The sequence below is a fragment of the Mesocricetus auratus genome, unplaced genomic scaffold, assembly GCF_017639785.1.
Source record: "Mesocricetus auratus isolate SY011 unplaced genomic scaffold, BCM_Maur_2.0 Super-Scaffold_100042, whole genome shotgun sequence".
NCBI lineage: Eukaryota > Metazoa > Chordata > Mammalia > Rodentia > Cricetidae > Mesocricetus > Mesocricetus auratus.
In genome coordinates this window covers 7,331,696-7,354,473 of record NW_024429219.1, presented here as the reverse complement: position 1 = coordinate 7,354,473, position 22,778 = coordinate 7,331,696, and the positions used below count along the sequence as shown (strand labels likewise).

The 22,778-nt window shown below is 46.9% G+C and overlaps 1 protein-coding gene across 3 annotated transcripts in view; it reads right to left on the bottom strand.

Moving 5' to 3' along the window:
• Window positions 1–22,778, bottom strand: part of Pex14 (peroxisomal biogenesis factor 14) — a 146,703-nt gene that overhangs the window by 18,656 nt on the left and 105,269 nt on the right. For all 3 annotated transcript variants that reach the window (XR_001197030.3, XM_005079311.4, XM_013120054.3), the window contains exon 4: window positions 7,433–7,561. Coding sequence is in view for 2 of the 3 variants with exons in the window: in XM_005079311.4 (XP_005079368.1) it covers window positions 7,433–7,561 (129 nt within the window). In the remaining variant the exon portion in view is untranslated. The remainder of the gene's footprint in view (window positions 1–7,432; window positions 7,562–22,778) is intronic.

The following is a 22,778-nucleotide window of genomic DNA, read 5'->3' as shown; positions in this document are numbered from 1 at the left end:
GCACACCAATGCTCTTAGCAGCATTACACACATCAGCCAACATAGGGCCAAAGGCACAGCTCAGCAATAGAGCACCTGCCTAGCATGCACAAGCCTCCAAGTTCAACTCACAGCACACAGAGAGCCAAAAACATGAGCAGGAGATCACCTAACTGTCCATCAACTGGCACACAAAATGAGGGCTAGTCATACAAGGGAATACTAACCAGCAGTGAAAGGGGGCTGCGTTGTGGGTGGAGTTCAAAGCCAAGCTCAGAAACCACTCCCTCTGTAATCCCATTTACCTAAGATGCCCAAACGAGGTAGATTTATGGTGATGCAAAGTAGACTAGGGGATAATGGTAGGAACAAGGATGAATAGTGAATGAATAAGAATCCTCTAGAGCTGGTTTATGGCAATGGTTGTTCCTCAGTTGAATTACTAAAAACCACTGAAAATGGACGAGTTTTGTGATTCATAAAATATACTCCAATAGCTCCAAAAACAATTGTTTGAGGGGCTGGTGAGATGGTTCAACAGGTAAAAGTGCTTACTGCCAAGGCTGGTAATTGAGTTCAATCCCCTGAAACCACATGATAGAAGGGCAACCAACTTCTACAGGTTGTCCTCTGACCTCCACACATGTACTGTAGTATGCACACGCACACGCACAGGCACGCGTGCACGTGCACGCATACACACACACACACTTTTAAATTAATGATAAATAAAATGAAAGGAAATAAAACTCAGTTCAGAACTGGCCGCAGATCGACAGACTGACATAGCAGGGTTCATCCCTAGCACCATATACAACAAACACCATGAACCATCTTTCTAGAAGAAAAGATGGTGTAGGTGTATGCCATCAAAACTACACTCTTTTCCTTTTCAAAGGGTAATGTAAAAAGGCCAAAGGCCTTTCTCCCCCCACCAAGATGGCACCAAGTCCAAAGCATCTCCCCGCTTGAAGTGGAAGGTGAGAGAACAAGGACATGTACCCGACAGAGGACACGAGACGGTGACAGGCAGACACGTCCCAAAAGGAGATGTACAGATAGATGATCAATAAGCGTGCGAAGGAGAGGGAGAGCCAACCAACAGGAGTCTGCCCTGCATGCACACCAAAGTCATCAAGGCACCAGCTGCTGCCGAGGCTGAGGCTGCTGGTGGGAAGCTGACACAGGACGACCACTTTGGAATACAGTTTACCAGTTTCTTATAAGGTTAAACATACACTTAACATACAAACCAGCAATTCTCCTCTAGGCATTCACCCAAGAGAGATAAAAGCACACAGTCTTGTACATGAATGTTCACAAGAGTTTTATTCATAATGGCTAAAAACTGGAAACAACCCAAAGTCCATCAACTGCTGAGTGGATAAACAAACAGCGATACGTCCTTCCATATGCTGGGATACGGCTCAGTAATGAACGAAGCAACGTCCTACATGCACAGCAACTTGGATGTATCTCAGCACTGCCCTGGGCACCCAGACTGAAGCATGCACGCCATATGATTCCATTTATAGAAACTCAGGAAAGAAAGATCTACAGGCAGCAAGAAAAGCAGAGCGGTGGTTGCCCAAGGCAGGATGGGGCTGGACTGACTGGAAATGGGGCACAAGGGAACCTTTTGGGGTATTGGAAATGCTCTGCAATAAAGTGATGGTTACACGAAGTGCACACTCAAAACTCAAATGGTGCGATTACAATAGGCGCATTTTATTTCATGTAAACTACCCTCAATAAAGATCACACACACACACACACACTCTCTCTCTGTGTCTCCTCTCTCTTTCTGTCTCCTCTCTCTCTCCCTCCCTCCCTCCCTCTCTCTCTCTCTCTCTGTTCAATGTTTTGTCAAGGAAGTTAGCGGTGGTTGAGAGCAAAACCCAACTTCGCAGGTGCTAAAAGTTTTCCCCAACCCATTAGCAGCTGAAACCAAGGGAGAAATATGACCTAATGATTCTAACACAGCCTAAAAATCCCCGCCTGATAATGCTTGACTTATACAAAAGAATCTAACATTTAGATGTTATAAAGAGTGATAATAAAGTAGCAAGTCCTAGCCTCCTAATATGCCAGCTGAACCTTTCTAAATACCACAGCACTAGCCACCGGAGCCTGCCCAGGCCCAGCTAACAGCACCCTGAGTGTAAGCATTCATGTCAGCTCCAGAGACACCTTGCTGTCAACAGATGATAAGGAGGGCAGGAACAACTTGGACAGGCATAGCCCCCAATACCTGGCCCACCTGTCAGTCTCCTTGTAGATAGGAAGACGATACAACCACATTCCTGTTAGCAAGGAGGGAAATGGAGGAGATATAACAATTCCTAGGTGTCCTTGGGAGGCAGCTGGTCCTTTCCCTTCCTCTAGGTTGGTGGTGGCAGATGGGTCACCTGGGGCTGGAGCAGGTGGGCAGGACAAGACAGATGCCAGCAAGCTGTCAAGGATGCAGACCTGGGTCCCTGAAGACTGCAGAGCCTCCATGGTAAGTGAGATGCCTTACATTTAGGTAGCAGAGAAAACCTATTTTCCGAAATGTAGCCTTGGCTTAGTGACATGCAAAGACAGTTCAAGCCTCATCCTTTCAAGGCTCTGAAGACTATCACTCTGGAGTTCCAAACTGTTGTCTCTGCACACTGAAAGGAAACTCTCAAGGTCATCGCTGCACAGCACGGCAGTGGCTAGTCATCTCTGTCCTTCCCCAAACACCAGGCTTCCTTGGCATTAAACGGTGACCTCCTGAAAGCAAGCCTGCCCGTTTCCACAACCTGCCCAGAACAGCCTACATGGACTAAGCCTGGGAACAGTCTGGCTGATGGGCTTGTGACCAAATGGGTATCGTCACCAGGCATTTCTTCTCGGTCCTCCACAGTTCACGCAGGCAACAAGCATTTCTAGACAGCTGCTAAGTCAGAGCCATTAGAGTTTTTGAAAAGCCTCAGGACTCACAGATGAATAGAAAGACACGGGGACAAACATTTAAGTGCGGCGTGGTGGGGAGCAGGGGCTGTGAGAGGCACCGGGCACCTCCACTGGGTCGGGGTGAAGCACTGGGAAGATGGATGTTGCTGGACAAGGATGACAAGGAGGGCAACAGTGGCTCAGACAGGCTCACCCCATGTTCAACTCTAACATCCGTCTAAGGACCATCTCTTCAAAGAGACAACACAACTTCAGAAATGACCAGCCAGCGCGGGTTGCTGGCTTTCCTGTCAGTGTGACGGCTCAGCTGCCTTTTTTTTTTTCCTCCCCCAGCTTCTTGCATCACCCAGAGATCCTTAAGGCCATCACACAGTTTCCTGTCTCTGCGCTCTTGTCCATCCTGTCAGAACACTGAGCCCGTCACCCACAGGGTCACTGAAGTTTTTGCTCTTAGGAGAGCCCCCCCCCCTCTTCCCTGGTCCTGCCTCCCAGGCACTGACATGCTGGCTTAACCGTCCTTTCCACTAGATGGGGGCAACTGCAGCCAGCAGCCAGCCTGGTGCTATGCTTTGGAGCTCTCATTCCCCGGTGCTCTTAGGACGTAGGGACAACATCCCAGAGAGATCTTCAGCCGCTGTGGGGTGACAGGTGTAGGCCCCAGAACCTTCTCTTTCCTTTCATCTGTGGCCATGACACCAACAGCTTCTCTTTGCCACATGCTCCCTGCCATTGTCATCCAACACCCACAACCAGAGAGTCCCAACCACCAGGTCAACCAATCACAAACTGCAACCATATGCCAAAAATAACCTTTTTGTCTTTCTAAGTTGACTCTCTCAAGTCTTAGCAAAGGAAAACTAACAGATCTCGTTAACAACCTTTTGTCCCAGGGCCTAGCACAGTGCTTAGTAGCTGGGAGTTACTCAATAATGAGTGTAGCTCAATGAGGTAAGTTTATGTTACTAAATAGGGCTGCAACAGAGGCAAACTGAGAAGAACTCTCTCTCTCTCAGGACTTCTAATCAAATGATTCAAAGCTTTCCGCCAGCCCCAGGCAACTAAATAAAGCTCAAGCCAGCCCCTAAGGGTTCCACTGTCCATCAAAGACGAGGGCCAATGCTGGAACCCGGTATCACCCCACAAAATTTACACTAGGCCTGCTTATACCGCAGTACCCCTTGGTGCTTTTATCTCTGTGGGTGGAAACAAAACAGCTCACGCACAAATGACTGAGGGGATGGAGCGGGACCCAGAGCCTATCCACAGGGCTTGTGAAAGCTCACAGGGAGGCAAGCAAGAGCAGAAACTGAGTACCAGGGCTCTCTTCCCAGCCTAGCCTGGCTTTGCTTGAGCTCTGCCTGACTCTCCGAAGCCCTCAGAACACTGGCTTATTCTCACACTAGGTGACACCAGGCTTCTCTGGGTGTCATCTCCTGCCACGTTCACAAAACCTCCTCACTTCCTTAGCCCACATTAATTTTTCTCTTTTCTGTAATCTTACAGAATTTTTTGTCGGTATAATTAATTTTGGCATTAAGTCACAATGTCTGATACTATTCTCTTTTTCTTAAGAGCCTGAAAATTCCAAAAGACCATGCTCTGGAACTCCCACGTAACAGAGCTGAACACCTAGAGGGTGCTTACACACTGAACTGAACAAGTACCGTCCCGGGAGTTCTCCCGGTGCTCTCTTCATTGCTGCCATCCACTAATATTTCAAGGTCAAACACACTCACCAGAAAGCAGAGATGGCAAAGGAGGCACCCAGCAGCCCATGGCCACCATGCCAGGTTGGGAGATAAAGGTCAGCATATGCCGGGTCCACAGGTATTCTCAAAAGAGACCCTAACCCTGACACTAGAGTGTTTGGGGCTGCACTGAGGGACCCCGTTTTCTAGACTTGGGCTCAAAGATGAAATGTCCTTAAACAGCTGAGAAATGGGAAGGAAAGGGCTGCTGGGATCTAGGCACAGAATCAGCAGGAGCACACATGAACAGAGGCCATAAATCCCTCCCAGACGCAGACAATGCCTGGGCGATAAGCATGCAGATTGCACACCTAGTTCAGAAACTCCCCTGAGTTTGCTTGTAATTAAGGGGGTTAGAGAGGTAAAAAAATATATATATAAACCCAATTAATCATTTAAATATTTAAAGTCAGATTTTTTTCCTCACTCCAGGATTAGTATATTTCATAACGCCAGCAGCCGACAGCCCTGGTTTTTACTGGGGTTCATTTTAGAGCATGTTTAAACTCGTCAGATTGAGTGATGCTTCCAGCAACTAATCGTATGTCAAATAAAAGATATTTTATGTAATAAATTACCGCTACAAGTAATTCAAATGTCATTTATCAGTTTTATTATCAGTCAGGCAAAGTCTTGTTTCTCTATATTAATCAAAATCAAGCTTTTTTTTCCTTTTTCTTTCTTTCTTTTTTTTTTTTTTTGAGCAGTTTTGACACCTCCTGGCAAAAGTACAGAAGTGAAGAACGGAGTCACCCCCAAGCTGAAAGGAGTGATGGAGCAGTATGCGAAGAATGAAGCTCGGTGGTGACAACTGAAAACTCCAGCATTAAAAATGATCACTCCCATTGTTTCCGTGCCAGTGTCAAGGGGGGGGGGGGAGCCTGCCGCTAAGAAGACGTGTTATTGTTAGGACCAGGAGACTAAGAGTCTAAGCCTGCAATCTTGAAGGACACTGCAGATTCAACCGCTGCTGCCGGCCAGGAAAAACTAATAGTTAACTCTTTGCACTTCCAGAAGACAGGCAAGCATATGACATTTGATGCCAACTCTGTGACCAAGCAGAACAATTTGTTCCGAGCAGGAAGTTTCCAAGTAGCAGAGAGACCTGTTTGGTCTTAAGCCGTGGGAGGAAACAGCTGGAACACAACAGCTGTGCTTAGACAATTCTGCACCCAGCTGCCACTGCCTGTCCTCAACAAACCCCATTAAACGGCTGGGCTTAGGGATACTAACTTAGCCTTTAGTTAAAAAGTATGCTTAGAGTCCGAAGCCTACACAACAGATTGAGAGGATCTGGGCTGGGAAAGAGAAATGAGTCTTCACACCAGCCAGTGGCTCAGACCAGGCACAGAGGAACAAGACACATGGTCTATGTGTCCTGGCCCCGCCGCTCAGCGTTACCCAGAAAGCAAAGGACTCTCCAGATGCACACAGCAGCCAGCACTCTGCCTGGTACTGCACCTGACCACAGGGGAGGGAGGACACCCCGCTGACGCGTCTGCTGGGGAGGGGGCACCTCCCAGCCGTAGGCAGGCCGGGCAAAAGTGCCCATAAGGGGAGAAGGAAGAGGACGTGAGTCGTGCTCTGGATCAAAATGAACCTGGCTCTATATATATATATATAATTTTAATGCTTTTTGCCTTTGGAGACAGGGTTTCTCTGTGTAACAGGCCTGGCTGTTCTGGAATTCGCTCTGCAGACCAGGCTGTCCTCAAACTCACAGAGATCTGCCTGCCTCTGCCTCCCAAATGCAGGGATTAAAGGTATGTACCATCTGTCATTTTTTAATACACCCTTTAAAATCTGGTCTTGAACTCTCTTTTAAATCACTTTTTGGAAAAAGTAAGACTTCTAGACAATTAAAATGAAGACAATTTTAGAAAAGACTTGAAAGATAATAGAACCTGTGCTGAGTTATATAAAAGCAACAAATCTAGGCTGTTTCTTATAGCTTTGAAGATAATGGTAACTTTTTTTAAAAGATTTATTTATTTATTATGAATACAACACATCCTGCTCCATGTACATCTGCAAGCCAGAAGAGGGCACCAGATCTCATTACAGATGGTTGTGAGCCACCATGTGGATGCTGGGAATTGAACTCAGGACCTCTGGAAGAGCAGTCAGTGCTCTTAACCTCTGAGCCATCTCTCCAGCCCAATGATAACTTTTTTAGGTTTCTCCACCTGACTTAGAGAAGAGGTGATGTTCTTGTTTGGATGGATGCACAGCGCTATATCTATTACTACGGCAACCTCCATTTAAACAACAAACTCCCCTCCACAGGGTTCCATGTCATCATTAAAGGACCTTTCTTTGTAATTAACCCGAAATTCCCTGAGAATCTGTCACTATATCGATCTACACAGTGGAGTCAGGACAAGGGAGCAAAGGTTGACCTAAATCTATTAAGTTTAAAAACAAAATTAGGAGACAATTACGTCCATGGGTAAAGGAGAAGCCATTCACAACTGCCATGCTCGTGTTAGGAAGCGAGCACTCAGAATCACTGGGGTCGGAAGCGGCAGCAGAACTGGCCATTTGTGTGACTGAAGTGCCTGAAGCACCACCAGCGGCTGGCTCGTTATCCGCTGCAGTCGTTGGCACATGCTTACACTGGCTCTAGACAAATTTAAGTGTGCCACTTTTTCATCGCTAGAGAAGCCAAGTTCTCCCAGTTTGCTGCGGTGGAAGCTGTGGAGTCCTGCTCTTCGCCAGTGTCCTGAGTCCCAGTCCCAGTTGAGCAGGCCGAGGGTCGGGGGACTTACTGTATGGCTGTGGGATGAGGTGGGGGGTCTGGACAGGAGCCACTGGCGTAGCCAGGCCCAAGGACGGAGGCTCATCTGTAGCAGTGCCCGACTGCTGGAAAGCCAGGTCAATCTCGTCGTCTGTCAGCCCTAGGGAGAAGAGCAAAGGGTACAGGTGAGGATATCGCCAGCACCCACACAGCAGCAAAGTCTGCCTTTGCAAGGAGGCCCTGACGGCCACAGAGCGCCTTGCATTCAAGCACACTGCCTCCTCGATTTTGGATTCTTGGGAACCTCTCTCAGTTGCAATTTAACCTTAAGCGACAGAATATTAGCCTCAACACTGCTCCAAATGTGGCTCATTCAATTTCCTTAATTTATCCTTGAGTTTATTGCTGCTTTTGAAGTCGCTCCATACTGCAATTCTCCATTCTTCCCCCGAAAACAGATACCATCAACTGCAAATGTGACTCATTTTAATCTGTAATGGTGGTAAAAAAAAGAGGGGAAAAAACTAACAATAATGCATGAAAACAGACAGGGAAACAAAAAAACTAATTATTGGGTGAGACGACTAATTAGTCTAGATCGTTTCCGAAGACGGGAATAATTTGCTTTATTTTATGACAAATGCAGAAATAAAAAGAAAAATCAGGACTGACTGTGATTAGTATGAATGGGATATAGGATGTAAAGAAGAAAATAAAACAAGAAAACAGATCAAAACAAGACCAGGCCCATACTCCCAGATGATTATTGCTCTACCCTAGCACGGGCTGCCTGGACCGCCTTTGGCTAGTTTCTCTTCCCCCTTCCTTTGATCCTCCAACTCTAAACTACAATGCACACGGCACTAGGAAATCTCAGGGCGCCATCTGCAGTGGCTATGGCATGTGGAGAGGATTTTCCCACGAAGGGATGGAAGGCGAGTGAAGCGAAAGTCCACCAAGACCCTAATTCGGGGGGGGGGGGGGGCTGACTGCCGGTGAACGATGCGCACTGAAAAGCAGGAGTGAAGGGGAGCCCAGGTGTGTGACAGACAAGACTCCCATAGAGCCCACTCAGGAAATAATGGGTGTACAAAAGATCCACTGCAGCGGCTGGGAAAGCAGGTGAGAGGTCACCTGACAACTCAAGCTGGTCCAGGCTGTTCCGGGATCCCAATATCCAGTGGAGTGGCAACACAGAGCTTTTAAACCAGGGCTGAGAGCTTTTCCGCATCTGTTCGGCGGCTCTCCATTAGAGGCCCACAGCATGGCATACTTGTCCCTAGAGGTGGATGAAGTACGAGGCGATTCTGAGGATCAGCATCTTCAAAGTGTGGTGCCTCGCACTCTGTGCCTGGGGGCTAATACATGGTGCACATTAATGCTTTAAAGCCCAGCTCTGCCCTGCATCTGGTTGGCCTGAGTGGGCTCCAGCCATCCCTCAGACTTTTCATGCCCTACTGCAAAAGGTCACAGACACAGAAGCTAACCAGAAGCAAGCCAGCACTACTGCTTGTCAGTCTAGGGTACGGTGGGCAGCACTCGTCTAGGCTGGGCGCAGGTGATCAAGCGACAGGGCACCTCAGACTGGGGCTGGAGAGGGATCCCACTGCTTACATCCACAGCCCGCCACAAATGCTGCTTTTCCTATCATGTCTCCTCCCCAGAACAGGGACAGGACAGACAGACAAGCCAGGCAAGACTAGAGGACACAGTTCCCTAGAGTTTGTGTTTCCTGGGCTCCTTCACCTGCCAGTCACTGCCAACTGCTCTTCCTAAATAGGAAGGGGCACTCCTCCCCAAGGCTGGGAGAAGGGCGCTGCTGGAGAAGGAAGCAGCATCCGCGACGTCAGCACAGGCTGCTGGTCACTGGTACACCGCGGGATTCTATAAACCTGGAGGATCGTGTGCCTTGTCAGCTGCTGGCTGCAAATGAGGATAATTTTCCCAAAAGGAGCATTCAGTTGCACTCTCATTTTCCCTTTTGGCTCTTTCAAATATAAACAAGTATGATAATGTTTAACGCTGGGGAAATATACAGCAAGTTCCAGGCTGTGCCTTAGCCTTGGGAGCTAGAGCTGGTTAAAGGAACAGGACTCTCTCTGCCTGTTGTTCTGCCCTCTGGCCCTGAGCTTTTAGGAAGCCTATTTTCCTAATAAAACACACCTTGCATTACCTCGGCCGAGCCTACCAGTGAGGCGATGGTTTAACTGGCATCAGCACTTCCTTCCAGCTCTTGCTTCTCTGGGGTCTTGTCATCTGATGCTCTAAATCTACACTGGCTGCAATTCTTAGATGCCTAGTTCTCCCGGAGACTCAGGGGTTTGATTCAGTTTCAATAAATGGGTTGTTTTTTCAGGAAGGCAGGCAGGTAGGCAGACAGATAGGCGGGGAGGGAGGGAGGGAGGGAGGGAGGGAGGCAGGGAGGGAGGCAGGGAGGGAGGGAGGGAGGCAGGGAGGGAGGCAGGGAGGGAGGCAGGGAGGGAGGGAGGGAGGGAGGGAGGGAGGGAGGCAGGGAGGGAGGCAGGGAGGGAGGCAGGGAGGGAGGGAGGGAGGGAGGGAGGGAGGGAGGGAGGGAGGCAGGGAGGGAGGGAGGCAGGGAGGGAGGGAGGGAGGGAGGGAGGGAGGGGAGCATAACTTTCGACTTGGAGAATTGGCTCAGCCTTGCCCCTACTGAGCAGATGAAAAGCCTGAGTGAGGTAGGGGTGAGGACTGCCAAGATCAAACTTGTCCTCCAGAACAGTGATGCAGATGACAATCAGAGTTACAAATGTCAGATGACAGACTCAGAACTTCAGTCTTGAGTGTGTCAACGTTTAGAGAAGGATTAAACTTTCTCCCCTGACACCCTGGACCGCATCTGCAGATAAGAGCCAATAACTAGTTCATGGGGATATGAAAACACGGGGCTATAGACACTCCTGGGTCAGATCTGCAGATGATAACGAGACAGCATTGTAACAACTCCAAAGTGACAAACAGGGCATCCATGCGCCTCTGTGGGTATCCACTGCTAGGGCAGCCCTGGCCAGGTTCAGGACTGTGTTTACAGAGCTAGATGGTCCGCCTGGGATGCAGGAAGACCAAGTAGGGGTCCCTCACTCCTCCCTGAGTCAAGACTAGCTATCTACCCAGACACTGGCTCGTGGCACAGAGATGACCCTACTTCTGTGAGGAGCTGTTGCCACAGGACCCATGCATAAACATCCAGCTTTCCTACTTACCCTGAAAGATAAACAATGCAGATCTTTGATTGAGACCTTGCAGAATCCAAAAGGTTAAAAGGAATAATAAAGGAAACTGCCAATTGTAAGTGAATTATATTTGGCTCTGAAAGCCAAGGCACAGGCTATATTATAAAAGGCATCTCTTTGCGCTGTTTACCATCACCCTGACTAATGCAGACCTTTTTTGTTGTTGTTGTTTTAAATAATCTCATGCAAATTAGACGCACACACTTCCTTCCAGTTGATTGCTATCTTGAGGAATAATCTAACCGCATAGAGACTGAGCAATGGCTGAACAGAGCAGAGAGCAAAGGACTTTGCCATCCTGCGAGCAAGCCCCCTGCTCCCTACCTGCCTTTGGAAGAGTTAGCTTGGTTGAGGTGTGGACGGTTGACGTCTGACACCACTCAGACTTGGCATTTTAATCTCCTTCCCTTCTACCACTGGGGAATTTTTCTAGAGTGCCATCCTATCACCTATTTTTGATAAGGAATAACTTCAGAAAGCCGTCCAGGGGGGTAGGAGGAGCAGTGACAGGAGCCACGATTGAGAACAGTGAATGCTAGCTGCCTCCCTGGTGGGGCCACAGCTGCCTAATCTGCAAAGCCCACCAGCTAAGTGAAGGCTCCCAGCACCTTTCTTGTTCCCTTGGTTCCCTCCATTCCCCCAAATCGGGAAGTTACCGCTACTGCCCCAGTGTAGACAGGGGGTCAAGGGTTTCCGCCCAACACTTGTCCATAGTGACTGCATTTAAAAGAATGGAAGGAGGGAGCAGCACCCCGTGATCACAAAGACAGGCTGCACTGCAATCTGAACTGACTCAGGACAGTCACATCCGCCGATTCTTATCTCCTAGCAGATAAACAAACCTGTTTTCTGTTTCTGAAAGTTTCTATTAGACCACAAACAAAGCCAAGCACACCAGGGTGAACATGATGCCCCACCAGCCTCTCCCAAGACTCAGGCCAAAGCCAGGACCCGGAAGGGCTATTTACTGTGGGCTGGCTGCACAGGGCTTCTCAGAACACACAGCTCCACTGTCTGCAGTGCGTACTGGGCACAGCTCTCTGCCTGACTCTGTGGAGGTGAAGCCGAGAATGTCTGTGGAACACAACAGATGACAGAAGTGTTCTCTGCATCGTGCAAGGACAAACGACCAAGACGGAGGGCAACAACCAAGGCAGTGAGCCCAGCAGCGCCTTCCAGTCTGGGCTTGAGCTTAACAACCACACTGTAGAGAATGAAAGGAACATTGGGGGAGGGGGCCAAACCCCAGGCCCACAGCTGAGGGCAGCAGCCAAAGGCCCTGAGTTCAGAGCATCACCCTCCATCCGCAGCCCCTCAATCTCTGACTCATCTGGGACTCTGGAGACTGAGCGGGGGTCACCTCTCTCAGAACACAACTTGTTATCTGCCTGGCACATTCCGGGAGGAGATGAGGCAGGGAAGACAGCTGGCTAAAGATATTCCCCAAATTAAAAGAAAAATCAACTCTCTCAGAATGGGTTCGGGGAGGGGAAAGGGAAAAAGTATTTTTATTTTATTTTATTAACATTTTGTTAACAGTAGAGTACAATAAGGACTCTTGAAGCCTCTAAAAGTCGTTGGATGACCTGTGGACCCCTATTTCCCAGTGCCTTGTATAAAATTGAATTTTTTAAACATAAATTACACGTAATGACGACACTGTAAAAACTAACAGTAATGGAAAGCTGTGCTGTATTTCATTAGCCTGTATTATTCCGTGCCACCTGATCCAGCCGGGCCTTGTTTATGAGTTAGTGTGCTAGCAGATGCCGATGGAAGCATTTGCTTCGACCTTGCTCTTCTCATTGGGGCATGAAATTACGACGGCAGCACCTTGATATTACAGCCATAAATACAGTAAACTGCAAATTTAAGCCAACGGCTCCTATTGTCTCTGAACATAAAGCTGATCGGTATTTATTTAAAAGGAGAACAAAAAAAATATTATATATCACCTTGTTTATGGGGCCGTCCCACCCACTCTCTTATCCCCTCCCCCAGTTCCCCAACCTGTCTGATCCGCTAGGTTAAAATATTAAGCAAATAAGCCAAATACTTTTTTCTCTGCTGATAACTATTCCCCAAGCAACAAAAAACAGTTTTTTTAGAAAAACAGTTCTACGTATCACTGGCCTGAACAAAAGTTTTTATGCAAATAAACTTGGAGGTGGGCTGGCTCCACCACCTCCCGTACTGATGTGTAATCTCAAGAATGGGACCAGAGCCTCTCCCCTCTCCTTAAGAGAGAGGAGTCTGCACAACTGGGGAGAAAGTTGCTGCTGATGCTTTGGAACTGGATGCTCTCTCAGTATCCTTCTGAATGAAGACTGCTCCTTAGAGCGGCTGCTTCGGAAACAGCCAAGCACTGTCTCCCGCCACCCAGGGAAAGAAAGATATCTTACCACGAATGTAATTCCCATCTCAGCCACAGTGCTCGGACCCCTCATTAAAACTTGCACCAATCCCTCCCTTATCCCGTGAAGCATAAAGACAATCTGTCCTTTAAATACATCAAGTGTGGAAGAAAAACTAAACAAAGACAAAGGGACCCCGGCTATCAGCAGGCACCTCTCCCAGTGTAAATCACCGCGTAAGAAGCTGGTGTGCAGTGTATTTCACTGCCAGCTTACAGACTCAGAGAGACTGGGGAGACTTTTGCTTACAAGTCTAAAGAAAAGACAGGCTGCTCTCCTCAGCTAAGGAAGGAGGTCCCTGAGGAGACAGAGGAGCTGTGAACATTCAGCTGCATCCAGTGCAGCTGTGGAACTCTCAGGAGGTAGGACAAAACTAGAACACCAGCAAGCAAGCATAGAAGTCTACCAACACAGCACACGGGAGGAAGGACCACTTCAGCTGCAAACTAAATTCAAGTCGAGCTTTAATGTCAAAGCAGACAGGCTGGGGTCTTAGGGCCTGAGCCCAGTAGTACAATGACACAGACAAATCCACCAAGATCAAAAGTTTCCGTACACTTTTGGCTGGTTATTTCACAAGGCAGACATACCCTTGGAGCCCTAAATTATAACAGCCACACCAGGCACTGAGCTTAGCGCCTTCCACATAAGGAGGGGACTTTCTATAAAATTTATTGAGTGTCTCTGGGGAGTAGTATACCTACTGAACAAGACGGAAGTGAGCTGCCCCTGTGCTACACAAATTGAGACCTCTCGTGTAAAGACAGAGGGGCTCCTTTCAGCATCCACGATGTCTGTTTCTCATCTCTGCAGCCTCAAGGGTGCCCCCACTTTCCCGCTAACTCTCTCTGGAGGCACTGGAGGTGAGCACAAAGAGGGCTTACTTTTATATCTGCCATCGGTTCTGGGGGTTACAGACCATTGCCTGCCCGTCACAGAGGACAGTCTCTAACGCACAAGTGTTTAGCAACAGGCTGCGGCAGCTCTTCACAGGCCCAGGGGATGTGCAGTTGCTCACAAACCCAAGGCCTGGTGAGTTTTTGTGAATTTGTGGGAAAGCCCAAGGAAGTGACCACACTTCAGCGACACCGACACTTCACCATCTCAAGAGACTGTGGAGGTTGTTTGCTTGTTAAAAACTAGATTTATTCAGTACGGCAGTTCCTCAGGAAAATGAGAATCAGTCTACCACAATAATTCCACTCTTAGGCATATACCCAAAAGATGCACATTCATACAACAAGGACATTCATAGCAGCATTATTTGTAATAGCCAGAACCTGGAAGCAACCAAGATGCCCCTCAACTGAAGAATGGATGGAGAAAAGGTGGTACATTTACACAATGGAGTACTACTCAGTGGAAAAATAAATGGAATCTTGAAACTGGCAGGCAAATGGTTGGAACTAGAAGAAACCATCCTGAATGAGGTAACCCAGTCACAAAAAGAGAAGCATGGTATATACTCACTCATATATAGATTTTAGACATAGAGCAAAGGATTACCAGCCTACAATCCACACTGCCAGAGAAGCTAGGAAACAAGGAGCACCCTAAGAGAGACACACATGGTCCCCTGGAGAAGGGGAAAGGGACAAGATCTCCTGAGCTAATTGGGATCATGGAGGGAGGGGAGAGGGAGTTAGGAGAAAGAGGAGGGGAGAGGAGGACAGGAGAGAGCAGGCAGATTGAATCAGGGGAAGAACAGAGGAGAGCAAGAAAAGAGGTACCATAATAGAGGGAGCCATTATAGTTTTAAAAAGAAATCTGGCACTAGGGAAATGTCCAGAGATCCACAAGGATTACCCCAACTAACAATCTAAGCCTTACATGATTTTCCCCGATAATGAGATTGATGACTACCTTATATGCCATCCTAGAGCCTTCATCCAGTAGCTGATGGAAGCAGAAGCAGACACCCACAGCTAAACACTGAGCCGAACTCCTGGAATCCAGTTGCAGAGAGGGAGGAGTGACGAGCAAAGGGGTCAAGACCAGACTGGAGAAACCCACAGAGACAGCTGACCTGAACAAGGGGAGCTCATGGACCCCAGACTGATAGCTGGGAAACCAGCACAGGACTGATCCAGACCCCCTGAATGTAGGGGTCAGTTAGGAGGCCTGGGAATCTATGGGTACTCTGGTAGTGGATCAGTATTTATTCCTAATATACGAATGGACTTTGGGAGCCCACTCCACATAGAGGAATACTCTCTCAGCCTAGACACACAGGGGAGGACCTAGGTCCTACTCCAAATGATGTGACAGGCTTTGAAGATCCCCCATGAAAGGGGGAGCAGAAAGGGGATGGAATAGAGGGTTGGTGGGGGGCAGGGGAGGAGGGGAAGGAGAGGGAATTGGGATTGACATGCAAAACAAGCTTGTTTCTAATCTAAACTAAAAAAGGAAAAATCAGATATATTTATTTTCCGTGTACGAGTGATTTCACAGAGAGTGCACATGCGCACCACATGTGTGCAGTGTCTGCAGGTCAGAAGAGGGCGTTAGAAACCCTGGACTGATGCTGAGAGCCATCATATAAGTGCTGGGAACCAAAACTGGGTCCTTGGAAAGAGCAGCCAGTGCTCTTAGCCACCAAACCACATATCTAGCCCCGTGTTTGCCTTCTTAAATTTACTTTTTATTTTATGTGTACCATATGCCCACGGTGTCCATGGAGGTCAGAAAAAGGCACTGGATCCCCAAGAAAGGAGTTACAGACATCTGTGAGCTGCCATGTGGGCACTGGGAATTGAACCCCTGTCCTATGGAAGAGCAGTCAGTGCTCATAACCACTGAGCCGTCCCTCCAGCCCTTTGTCTGCCTTTTTGAACAATAGCAACTCATCTTTACAATCAAAGGAAGTCAGAACTGAAAGAAAACCTCAAGTTCTTGGGGTCTATCCCCTTCTCTTTCTTCCTCCATTCCACCCATTTCATTTACAGATAATGAAACAACAAACAAGAACCCAAAAGAGCCATTCATGGTGGCGCATGCCTTTAATCCCAGCACTCGGGAGGCAGAGGCAGGCAGATCTGTGAGTTCAAGGTCAGTCTGGTCTACAGAGTGAATTCCAGCCAAAACACAGATAGGCATAGTGACTTATCAGTCTCCACTCCATCCCCATGTGGACGCTCTCACCACCCCAGAGAGCCCGTGCCCGCTAACACCCGACACTGCACGTTTTCAACAGCAAAGTCGAAAGGGAGAAAAGCAAAAGAACAGGCGGTGCTAAGGGACAGTGACAACGCAGGAGCTCAGCCACAGACGGGGAAGAAGTGCTGGCAGCACAGCTGGCTGTCACGAGTGAGCGTGGCACGTGGCATGCTTTCTAAAGCTAGACGAGGGGACTTTGAATGTTTTCACCATAAAGAAATGATTATTTGAGGCAACAGGTGTGTTACTGTCATCTGAATATTATATATACAATACACACACATCTCAAAACCCGATGGAAGACCCTGTAAGTGTTCACAACTTAAAACAATATGAAGCTGGGCATGGTGGCTCACGCCTGTAATCCCAGCACTCAGGAAGCTGAAGCATGAAAGCTAGAATTTGAGACCATCCTGGAGTAAACAGTGAGTTCCAGGTCACACTGAGCTATATAGTAAGAGCCTGTCTCAAAAAAGAAAAAAAAAAAAGCCAGCAGTGGTGGTGCACACCTTTAATCCCAGCACTTGGAAGACAGAAGCCGGTAAGTTTGTGAGTTTGAGGCCAACCTGGCGTACAGAGTGAGTTCCAGGACAGTCAAGGCTACACTGAGAAACCCTGTCTCAAAAAACTGAAAAAAAAGTATTCTAACAAAGGACCTGAGTTCAGTTCCCAGTGCCCACATCAGGCCACTCATAACTGCCTGTAATTCCAGCTCCAGATCTGATGCCCTCTTACGGACTTGTGGGCATATGTGCACATGCGCGTGCACACATACACACAACCACAAATAATACATCTTTTTTTAAAAAAGCTTTAAAACAAAAACAAACAATGGTAAATGTTTACATAATACAAATTAAAACGATTTAAAGGTACAAATTATTTGTAAAAGCTGTGTGTTGACGCATAGACACATGTACTTGGCTGTGGGTATGTATAATGCACACAGAGGATGGCAGGGACCAGAAATATGGGTTATACACAGAGAAGGATCATAAGCTGGGGGTCAAGGAAGAGTTTCTATTGCATACCCCCTAGGACTATGATATGTACATATGTATGTATATTGTGGGTTATGATATATATGTACATATATAACCTGTGGGTTATAATATAATATATATATATGTTTATATATCCAGTGCATATTACTCACATGGACAAATTAATTTTTATTTTGTTTTGTTTCTTCTTTTTTAAAAACAGGGTCGCATTATAACCCTACCTGGCCTGAAGCTTGCCATGCAGACCAGGCTAGCCACAGAGACTCACAGAAATCCACCTTCCTCAGCCTCTCCAATACTGAGATAAAAGCTATGCGCCACCATGCCTGGCTGGACAAATTTTAAAAAAACAAATGTCTGGAGGCAGGAACACAAAAACCTTGACTCTGAACACAGTCACTTAGAATAGTTACCCCTGCTTTCTAGCAGAGAAAAACCTAGACAGAAAAGGTACAAAGATGTGCCTTACATCAAAGCAGGAACAAGACCACATTCAAAGTTCTTGCTTAGCCCATGCGGCTATAGCCAAAGCAGTCAAGTCTAAGGTAGCTTTTATTGAAAATGTGCTTTTAAAAGGCAAACATCTGCCTGATTTTGACACATCCTGGCTGCCCAACTGTTTCTTTTAGCTCTAAATATTTGCTTCAGCAATACAAATGTTTCTACCACTGAAACAAAACAAATATGTGTTTTGCGACGAAGGATGGCCTGACATGAGAAGCAACTCCACGGAGGAGCTGCTGACCTCCGCACCTAAAGGAAAGTCTCGGCGTGGTACCCACGGAGGAGCTGCTGACCTCCGCACCTAAAAGGAAAGTCTCGGCGTGGTATCCATGGTGGAGCTGCTGACCTCCGCACTAAAGGAAAGTCTCGGCGTGGTACCCACGGAGGAGCTGCTGACCTCCGCACCTAAAGGAAAGTCTCGGCGTGGTATCCATGGTGGAGCTGCTGACCTCCGCACTAAAGGAAAGTCTCGGCGTGGTACCCACGGAGGAGCTGCTGACCTCCGCCCTAAAGGAAAGTCTCGGCGTGGTACTCCGTGCAGCCAGCTGGCTCTTCAGTCACCAGCTAAGTGCCACAAATGTTCCTTCAAGATTTCCTTTTACATCATGATCTTAAATTCATAATTGGAAGAAAGGTTTATTGTTTGATATTCAACTTACTTGCCCAAATTTAAAATGGCCAGGGACCTATTAGCATTTTAAAAAGACTTCAGCATTAAGCATTACTAACACATTAAAACACCTCATGTCCTAATAGGTCAATATATAAATGATTTTGTCATCAGCTATGTGGTACTGCATTCTCCTCGTCCACTGCTAGACAGGCTGGAACCTGGCCCAAGCTCCTCTCCTTAATCGACGGGGAAAATAGCCCAAATCTTCCTCAAGTACATAGTCCCTGACTTAAGTCTACCATTCAAATGCACTGGTGTAGTTATTAACTGTACTTTTTAAATTAAAAACTTGCTTTACACAATGTTGGCTGCTGTCTGAGGGAAGAGTGGAAAAACAAACTGAGAAACTTCTGGAAGACAATTTGGTATGTTGCCTCAACAATCTTCTAAAAGTGTTCATACCTTTTGACTCTATGGTCTTACTTCTAAGGCATTAACAACAGAACAAAACAGTATGGACCAAGGTGATTTATCATTACTTTTTCCCTAGAACTGGGGATTGAACTCAGGGCCTCACACATACTAGGTAAATGCACATCCCCTGCCTTGATGCTCCCATGAGTGAATGAATGAATGAATGAATGAATGAATGAATGAATGAGTAGATAGATAGACAAGCAATGGGCTAGGTACTGTAGTACAGGCCTGCCATCCCAGTGCCCCCAGGTGTAGGAGTGAACCCCACAAAGCTATCCGCCCAACAGGGCGTGGTCAAGGTAGAGATAAAAGGAAGCGAAAGGAAAAGGGGCTTCCTTTTTGTTCTCCTGGAAGCCAGCCACGCTTCTGACTCATGGTCAGTGCGACTCTCTCTCTCTCTCTGATAAATAAATATATTGTTTTCCCTATATAGCGTCGATACCCAGGTACAGTGAGAAGAATCAGAGTTAAAGGTCCTCCATGGATTCCGAGTGAATTTGAGGCTAGTTCCACCCCCCACCCCTGCCAGACTACATGAGACCCTACACCTCAGAAAATAACATAAAAGTAAACAAAGGCAATTAATGATTAGGTAACCTGTGCTACATTTCAATAATGGAATATTATTCAAATGTTTATATTCACCTGAAAACTTCTCATAACACTTTTGATACATTAAGACATAAAGAACTGGTGTCATCTTTAAAAAGAACAAAGGAAGTCACAGAGTATCGTCACGTGGAGAGGGGAAGCACAGTGCATTGGTAGAGCATTTGCCCAGGTTCAGTCCCTAGCACTGCACAAAGGGGGGTGGAGGAGGAGGAAGAGGAGGAGGAGGAGGAAGAGAAGAAGAGGAGGAGGAGGAAGAGAAGAAGAAGAAGAAGAAGAAGAAGAAGAAGAAGAAGAAGAAGAAGAAGAAGAAGAAGAAGAAGAAGAAGAAGAAAGAATTAAAAGCAATCACACAGCTGCTCTATAAACAGGAAGGAAGGGCCTGTCATTCTGTCCAATGAATGCCCAGCCTGACAGCAGGCATGAGGGGAAGAGGCTTGAATCTACTGGCCACTCACAAAGCCATTCCCATCTGACCTCAAAGTCTGAAGTCCTTGGTGCAGGCTGTCTTTCTCACTTCCCACAAATGCTATCTGGTGAAGAATGTAGCTAAATGGAATTTACCTCATGATAATTTACTAGTCTCCTACATGAGGCTCTTCTGAGAACTCTTGTAGCTCTCATGGCACAGATTCTAACAATGCACACGGGCTGCCCCTGCCACCTGGTCACTCTGTCACATCATTCAGGAGAAACCACAGTCACTAGCTTCTGTATAAAAAGCAGGTGTGTATATACACATGTATATACATGATAGGGAAGTCCTGTGTAGATGTCAATAAAGCACTGTTGGCCAATAGGGAAGCAAGATAGGTGGGACTAGGAGTCGAGCAGGACTCTGGGAAAGAGAAACACAGGGAGACATCATGTAGCCACCATAGAAGTAAGAGGTCCGGACCCTTTCTCTGGTAAGAGAAATATTTAGATGGGTTAAATACTTAAGTCAGGGATAGCCAGTAAGAAACAAGCAAACGGCCAACAGCTTTCATAATTAATATAGCCTCCTGATGTGGCTCTGGAACCAGGCTGGCAGGAAGGCTGCACTCTACATATACATGCATGTATGTGTATATATATGATGTGTTACATACATGACAGAATGCTATACACAATTTTGCATCTTGCTATTTAATTAAAACTAATATGGGGTTGGAAAGATGGCTCAGCAGTTAGGAGTACATATTGCTCTTGCAGAGGACCTGAGTTCAATTCCCAGATCCAAAGGGACTTGATACCTCTAGCTTCCATGGGCATATGCACACACATGCATTAATTTGCATATATGCACCGAGATACTCATGCATATACACAACTTGAAATAAATTCTAAATAAAAATGTGTTCTCAGAGAACACTCCCTGAGCACATCTACAGAGCATTCTGCGTAAGGTTGCCTGTGATGTGGAAACATTATGATCTATCTCCTATCTCCTAGTGAACATTTCCTCTTACAAAGAAGGCCAAAAGACAAGACCTTGGATGCAATCTGTACATGTGGCTTCAGGAACCTCAGGTTGATTCTAGTTGGTTTCCTCTAATGGCTAATGAGGTTGGACACCTTGGGTAGATGCTTTAGTGTCTTTACCAGACATAGCTGTTCTATACTAACATGGTAAAGTTTGTCAAGTGTGGGGTTAGAATCTTGGTTAGTTTGTTCTTGTCTTTTTGGTTTTTTGAGACAGTTTCTCTGTGTAGTCCTGGCTGTCCTGGAACTCATTCTGTAGACCAGGCTGGCCTCAAACTCAGAGATCCTCCTGCCTCTGCCTCCCGACTGTTGGGATTAAAGGAGTGCGCCACCACCGCCATCACCTCCCAATTGGATCTTGATTAGTTTTAGGATGGCATTTACCACCACCACAATGACAGGTTCTCCAGTCTTCCCTTCAGTTCCACTCACTCCTGCTCATGTATACTAAGTCCATGCTGTTAGATCTAGACATATCTCAATACGAATGTCCCTCGTTGCAGCCATCTTTTCATTTCTGAGGTTTCCTCCTTTGAGTTCACTTTTGTACCCATCATCTCTGTTGTTAGTATTAGGTTTCTTGTGGTATCTGAATGGTTTTATCTCCCTCTAACACTTTATTTTTAATCCTTATGTGTCATTACATAAAAGACGTGTCTGAACCAGGTGTGGTAGCCCACACCTGTAATTTCAGCACCTGGGAGAAGTGAGGCAGGAGGACTATTGTTATTTCTGGGTCAGTCTGGGCTATATAGTTAGCTCCAGGTAAGCCTGGGATATAAAATGAGACACTATCTCAAACCCAAAAACGTCTTTAAGAATTAAAAAATTTTGCCAGGCAGTGATGGCACACACCTTTAATCCCAGCACTCAGGAGGCAGAGGCAGGCGGGTCCTGCGTGCTGGGATTAAAGGTGTGCACCACACCTCCCAACTGCTATTGTTTATTCTAAACACGGCTGCTAGACTGAGCCTATTAAGGTGTCACTCCTCTGCTTAGAACTGATTCCCAGTGCATTGAGAGGAAGTCCACAAGCTCCGCAGAGGGATCAGTGCCTCCTCAACCGCTGCAGTCAATGCAGCGAGCTGCCCCTCACCACTGCCGCCTCCCACACAACGCGCTTCCCTCTGTCCCCGGAATTTGCTAGATATGATTTTTCTCAAGCACAAGTTCTTCCCTTTTCATAGAATTCTTTCTCTCTAAAAATTCATGAGGTTTGCTTCCTCATTTTTTCAAGTGTTTCTCAAAATGTCACTTTAGAGGGGCCTTTCCTGGTCATTCCATTTAAAACTGCGGCTTCCTGAGAAGTCTGCTGCCTTACTTGATTCTCCCCGCATCTGCTTTTACCTGTTAACTACATCCCCCGTAACAGGCTCCCCCACATCTGCTTTTACATGTTTACTACATCCCCCATAACAGGATTTTTTTCCGACTGTCAACCAGCTTCTAGTCCTGGCCTAGAGATGTACTACTATACTATCAGTTATGAAGGCTTGGCCTTAGCTCACACTTGTCCCACTCTTCCAACCTAACTTAACCCGTTTCTCTTCATCTATGTTTTGCCTCAGGACTTTTTACCTTTCTTTCATCTGTATGTCCTTCTGCATGTCTGTCTGTCTGGCAGTTACCTGGCTGACTGTCCCTGGGCATTTCCCTCTCTTTCTCCCCCCCCCCACTCCTTTTTCTCTTCTCCCAAGCCTAGATTCCTTCTATTTATTCTCTCTGCCTGCCAGCTCCGCCTATCCCTCTCCTGCCTAGCTATTGGCCATTCAGCTTAGGCAGGCAAGGTGAAACAGCAACACATCTTTACATAGTTAAACAAATGCAGCATAAACAAAAGCAGCACATGTTTATACAGTTAAAGTAATATCCCACAACAATCTCC